Source organism: Diuraphis noxia, unplaced genomic scaffold, assembly GCF_037042655.1.
Source record: "Diuraphis noxia isolate RWA-SAM2 unplaced genomic scaffold, SU_Dnox_SAM2 contig0004, whole genome shotgun sequence".
Taxonomy (NCBI): domain Eukaryota; kingdom Metazoa; phylum Arthropoda; class Insecta; order Hemiptera; family Aphididae; genus Diuraphis; species Diuraphis noxia.
The window spans coordinates 63,549,207-63,555,872 of NW_028301714.1; the positions used below are offsets into that span (position 1 = coordinate 63,549,207).

Here is a 6,666-nt window from a genome sequence, read left to right on the forward strand (position 1 = left end):
TGAGGAAAACGACGCTAGCGCCCCCTACTATCACAATTTAAATCTCGAACTAATTATCAGTTTATCACACTAAATATTTAATAATTTGAATTTATGGTATATGCCATATGGCCATATTAGTAGGGTAATAGGTATGGAATATTGGAATTATAGATTCTATTCCACGATTTAAGATACATATAAATATACTTTAAGTACTTACTACTACTACTTAGTCGCAATCGCAAACAAAACTTTGTTATTTTGTATAAATCAAGCAAATAAAAAACAGCGCCGAACTAAAAAAAAGTTGTCAAAATTAGTTAAATCATGATAAGGAAGGTAATAAGTAGGTAGTACATAAATGTAAAAAGTGTATAAATTAATTAGTTCATAAATAAATATATTGGTTGTTTTATATAGCTTGATAATTATAATAAAATAATAAAATCTATATAACTTACATTATAATTTATAATATATTATTACTGTTATACTTGTACAGCTTGAAAGCAGACTCCAATAAAATCTTAAATGTTTGGGAAATAATATAAAATTGTAAAATTAAATTAGTAAAAAGAATAATTCTTTTGTAATTATTATTTATTACACAAAACTGAAAATAGAAAATTTAAAATTCAACAGGCAATGAGGAATCCGGCAGCGATACGGTAGTTAACTTTTCTCTCCCATGGAGCGCTTACTGTAATTTCCAGCACCATAAAGAACTCAATTTGGTTCTCACCTTATCATATGCCGATGGGCAACCTGTATATCTTAAATCGTGAACCACGATTTAAGATATAAAGCAAGCTTGGCTTTAAGGCATGATGTTAGGAACGCTTTTATCGCTGAAACGGACCGCTCGAGACCAGCCCGCCAAAGTTTAAAAAAAAAAGGTCACTGCATACTACCTTAGAATAAATAACCATATATAATATATATTATATACTCCGTACCACGAGAGAACGCATACGGCGGCCGACCAAAACTCGTCGTTTTCGCGCATGAGCTGATTGCCGTATGCGTTCTCTGGTGGTATGGTAGGGGAAATTTGGCCTCGGTACAACGGAGCGCAATCATTCGGATGCGCCAGCCGTATGCGTTCTCTCGTGGTACGGCGTATAGTAAATAACTATATAATAATAATGTTATAATAACTATCTAATTATATTATTTTATGATGCTTCCATACATATTATATAAACGTATTTATATTGTATTTATAAATGTGTATTTTGAACATCCCTGTGAACAATTCCCTCATGAATATTTATTAAATTTATTTAGAAGATTTAGAATTTATACTACGTTAACAAGAACCAATCGGAATTTGCAAATTCCTCACACAAAAAATAGAAAATTACAAATGTTATGTAATTTATAAATATTGTTATGTATATATGTTTTTATTTGATAATATAGTTAGTAATATTGTATAAGAACATGGTCTGTAAATAAAATAATGTAAAAAGTACTGGTTATACTATTATGTTAAAATTTGTTGTTATATTATTTCATTATCTAGTTTGTATATTTTGTATTTAAGTAAATTGTAATTCTCTACCTTCAACCATAGAACATTAATGTTCCAAGCTTTAACACAATCTTGTCTTATACCTTTATGGAAGGTAGATAATTAATATTTAATTGTATATATGTATATATAAGTACTTTTAATTTAATTTTAATTATTATTAGTGATTATAATAATAAATTACGTGGTGTGTTCAAAAAGTACCCGGAATTTTTTATTTTAATGGGTCTGGAAAGTCCAATTGTCAAATTTTTTTTTTTTTTATTGTGTTGATATACTGATATACATGCCCCTAAAGTATGATAACATTTTCAACTATAATCACTGTTTACTTTGTCTGTGGTAGTCGCTAAGGTTCGACGTGTTTTTATGAGCTCGGCGATTTTTGCTTGTTTAAACAATGGAAGAATTGAAGAGTCAAAGAATTTGTATTAAATTTTGCGTAAAAAAATGAAATAAAGTGTAACAAAGTGTGTGAAATGTTACAAAAAGCCTATGGCGAGTCTGCTATGAAAAAAACAAGTGTTTACGAGTGGTATAAGCGTTTCAAAGATGGCCACGAAGACGTTGAAGATGACAAATGGAGCAGGTCGACCCAGCACGTCAATAATCGATGCAAATGTGAAAAAAGTGGAAAAAATGGTTGTGAATTATCGCCGAATCGTAATTAGAAAAGTTGCTGATGTAGTTCGCATATCGATTGGTGCATGTCATAACATTTTTCAAATGTTTTGGGAATGAAACGAGTGGCAGCAAAATTCATTCCAAAACTGCTGAATTTTTACCAAAAAAACAATCGCATGAACATCGCTCAGAAGCTGCTAAATGACGTCAACGACGATCCAAGTTTACTTTAAAGGGTCGTAACTGGTGATGAAACATGGGTGTACGGTTATGATGTCAAAACCAAAGCACAATCATCCACCTGGAAGCATTCAACGTCACCTGCAAGAGCGAAAAAAGCACGTCAAGTTCGATCAAATGTCAAGGTTTTACTTACTGTTTTGCAATGGCATAGGGCATCAAGAGTTCTTACCACAAGGTCGTACAGTTAATAAGGAGTATTACCTTGAAGTTATGCAACGTTTGCGTGAAGCAATCCGAAAAAAAACGCCCCGATTTATGGAAAAACAATTCATGGCTTTTGCACCACGATAAGGCACCTGCTCATTCGTAGTTGCTTGTTCGTAATTTTTTGAACAAAAACAATACCGTAGTTATGCCCCAACCTCCATATTCACCAGATATGGCTCCGTGTGACTTTTTCCTGTTCCCAAAGTTGAAGAGACCAATGAAAGGACGTCGTTTTTCCTCGATTGAAGAAATAAAAGCCGAATCGCCGAGAGTGCTCAAGGACATGCCAAAAAGTGAATATCAAGAGTGTTTCGAAGATTGGGAAAAACGCTGGCCTAAGTGTATTATATCTGGGGGGGACTATTTTGAAGGGAACCACATTGATGTAGACGAATAAATAAATATTTTTTTGAAAAACGAAAATTCCGGGTACTTTTTGAACACACCTGGTATAATTTCTGTGATATCATAATGGTATCAAGTATCAACTATCAATTACTGAAATATATGATCTGAGCTGATTCTCAAAAATAACAAAATGGCAGTGCCCAAGAGTTCAAGGACATGTTCCCACTTTTTTCCAAATAGCATTAGGAATTGTGAGAGTGTCATACCCCTGGTAATACGTAATTTATATTAAACGTACAACAATGACTGTGATTATGATATTATAGTAAGTAATAATATTTATTATGACAGTAATGCACTTTTCTCGCAACGCGTATTTTCAGACGGTAGATTTCCAAATAAGTGAATCTATATAAAATATTATGAAATAAAATAAATGAACGTTTCGGTAAGCACGACGATTCATTTTATACCAGGACCTTTGAACCTTTAGTTTATAATACTTGTATCGGACTCACAAAATAATAATATGTTGTGATCACACGCGACGCGGTTACAAGTGCGACGACGTTCTACGGACAACTAATGTTACCATTCTCAACAAAATAACTACCTCAATGCCTAATGAAAAATTACCCAAGAGTGTTCGTGAACGATATGGTCATTTACAATTAGCAGACCCTGATTTCGATATACCAGGCCCTATTTATATGCTTATAGAAGGCGATTTGTATCCACTGGTGTTAGGTACAAGGTCAGATATCGTCCATAGTCTTGGATTACCATCAGCTCTCCATACTTAACTCGGATGGATGATAGTCGGGACATTAAGGAAGTCGATGACATCATCAGCAGTATTATTGGTCGTTAATGCCATTGACGCAATCATGCAACAATTTTGGGCAGTGGAAGAACCTCCCGGCTCGATCATTTCAACTACGGAGAATGAAATGTGCGAAAGATGGTTCAAACGGACTGTGTCACGGGAGACGGCAGGCAGATTTAAAGTCACGTTGCCATTTAAGAAGAGCGTTATGTTACACTCTACTGAAGAATTAATTCCAAACGAAACATCTCGGGACGCGTGTTCCGTTGGCTTAGGATCGTCACGCTCTTTGGCATTAAATCGTTTGTAAAATTTAGAGCGTCGTTTAAGTAAGGATCCCGAACTCTATGCAGCTTATAGGAAATTTATGGAAGAGTATATCACACTGGGTCATATGAAACTGGCAACGCGTGAAGGTATTTACTTTATTCCTCACCATGCGGTCGTCAAGCGCCAGGAGAATGACTTAAAGATCAGAATTGTTTTTGACGCTTCCGCTGTATCGTCTTCGAGTCTTTCACTTAATGACTGTCGAGTAACGGGACCAAAGTTGCACACTGACATAAGTGATATCCTACTACATTGTTGTTTTCACAAATACCTATTTATCGCGGACATAGTGAAAATGTATCGCCAAATATTAATTCGTGACGAAGATTTACCTTACCAACATATACTATGGCGTAATTCACCACACGAACAAGTGAAAGAATATGAATTGTGTACGATAACTTATGGTATGAACGCAGCTCTATATTTAGCCATCAGGTGTTTGCATCAATTGGATCTGGAAAACGGTCCGGAATTTCCTTTAGCTAAAAATGTATTAAGGGCAAGTACTTGTTGACGATATCATTGCCGGAGCCAATAGTGTGGAACACATTGTACTTCTACAACAAAAAGTTAAACAACTATTACAAAAGGGTTGCTTTGAATTGAAAAAGTGGGCGAGTAATTGTTCAACTATATTACAACATATACCACGGGAGGATTTGGCCATTTCCAAAGTCTGGCACCCCGGTATATTATACAAATTAAAAAAAAATCCTACCTCCTTCTTACTACCTTCTTCTAAAATCTTATTTAAACGAACGTTCCTTTACAGTCAGCTCGGGTTCAGAAATCTCTAACATCTCTCCGATTCTAGCTGGTGTACCACAAGGTGCAGTTCTATCTCCCACACTATATAACTTATACACCGCAGATCAACCGACACATTTCGATACATCAGTCGCCGAATATGCAGATGATAAAGTTATTTATTCCACTCACACTGACCCCACAACTGTCTCGACATCACTACAAAAACATCTCGACTTACTTTCCCCTTGGTACTTCCAATGGCACACAAAAATAAACGAATCTAAATCAATCAATACCACATTTACCCTCAAAATGTAACAAACCTCTCCAGTATCACTAAACAATGAAATAATCCCTAATTCGGACACGGTCAAATATTTAGGATTATACTTTGACAAAAAACTCAACTGGGCCAAACACATTCACATGACCAAACTAAAACTAAATCGAAGACTCTCTATTCTCCGTAGTACTATGGGCAAAACCTCAAAGCTCAAGGGTCTAAAATCAAAAATTAACTTTTACAAACTACTAATAAAACCCATCTGGACGTATGGGATTCAGCTATGGGGAGCTGCTAAAAAAACAAACATAAACAAAATTCAAGTAGTCCAATCAAAAACTCTCCGTCTCATCACTAATGCCCCTCCATACGTCTCAAATGAAACTCTACACTCAGACCTGAATATACCGTATGTCAAAGAAGTCGCAAAAATCACTACCTTAAATTCCCCAACAGGCTACAAAACCACACCAATCCCCTCATTAAAGATCTTTCATCACACTCCCTTCCGGGTAATACGGTAAGGAGACTCTAGCGTAAGTGGCCCAGAAACTGGTTAGCATAATACATAGGACTATACGTTAATTATAAATAAAAAAAAAAAATCTCGCCGAAGTGCTGTTGCTGGGCAGTCTCTTCAATTCAAGATTTTCATGTAAAATAAGAATAGCGTTACATATAAATTGAATGCTGTTGCGATTGTGTTTGTATTAATTCTATTACTATTGTAATTCAAATATCTATTAAGCTTATTGTACCACGAGTACAGATTGTTAAATGTTCTTAATTCAAAATAAAAAAAAACCTAGCATATTTTTTTTAGTATGTAGGTAGTAAATATATTGTACATAGGTACCTATTGATTTGTATTATATTGTTTTGTTATCCATTGTTTTTACTACGTATACATATGTGTGAATATGTGGGTATCACAACAGGAAGTTAAATAATTCTTGTTTATTAATAGTCTCGGACTCTTGGGATTCCGATATAATTGTTATTCAAATATCACTACATTAATTTTATATTAGTTTTTGTACAATAAAAAAAAATTTAGCATATTTTCTAATCGTGTAACTGTACAACACGAATTTAGATAGGTAATTAATTAATTCAATTCTTAGATCGTGCTGTAAAATTATAATACATATTATTTTATTCCATTTTCCACTATTATCATACAACATATATATCATTCACAGTATCACAAAACAATATTATTTAAGATAATTGATAGGACTTATCTTAAATAGTAACAATTGCACATTATCATCGCCTAAATTATTGTTCTGTGCAAGGTGGATATATATATATATATATATATATATATATATATATATATATATATATATATATATATATATATATATATATATGTATATGTATATCCACCTTGGTTCTGTGCTTAAATAAAGGTATTTATTATTTACTTTCTGCATAATTATATTACCAGTCACGGGCTTTCAAGGGATATCTAGGTCATGGGAGTTTACCAATTGCGCTTAAAATTACCTTTTCATATACCAATTGCGCTCT

At 33.8% G+C, this 6,666-nt stretch overlaps 1 protein-coding gene across 1 annotated transcript; it reads left to right on the forward strand.

The window, feature by feature from the left end:
- Positions 1–4,131: 4,131 nt before the first annotated feature.
- On the forward strand, positions 4,132–4,611 carry LOC149056334 (uncharacterized). Its single transcript, XM_089227062.1, has one exon. It carries the CDS (start codon positions 4,132–4,134, stop codon positions 4,609–4,611), a length of 480 nt encoding a protein of 159 aa, XP_089083188.1.
- Positions 4,612–6,666: the final 2,055 nt, after the last annotated feature.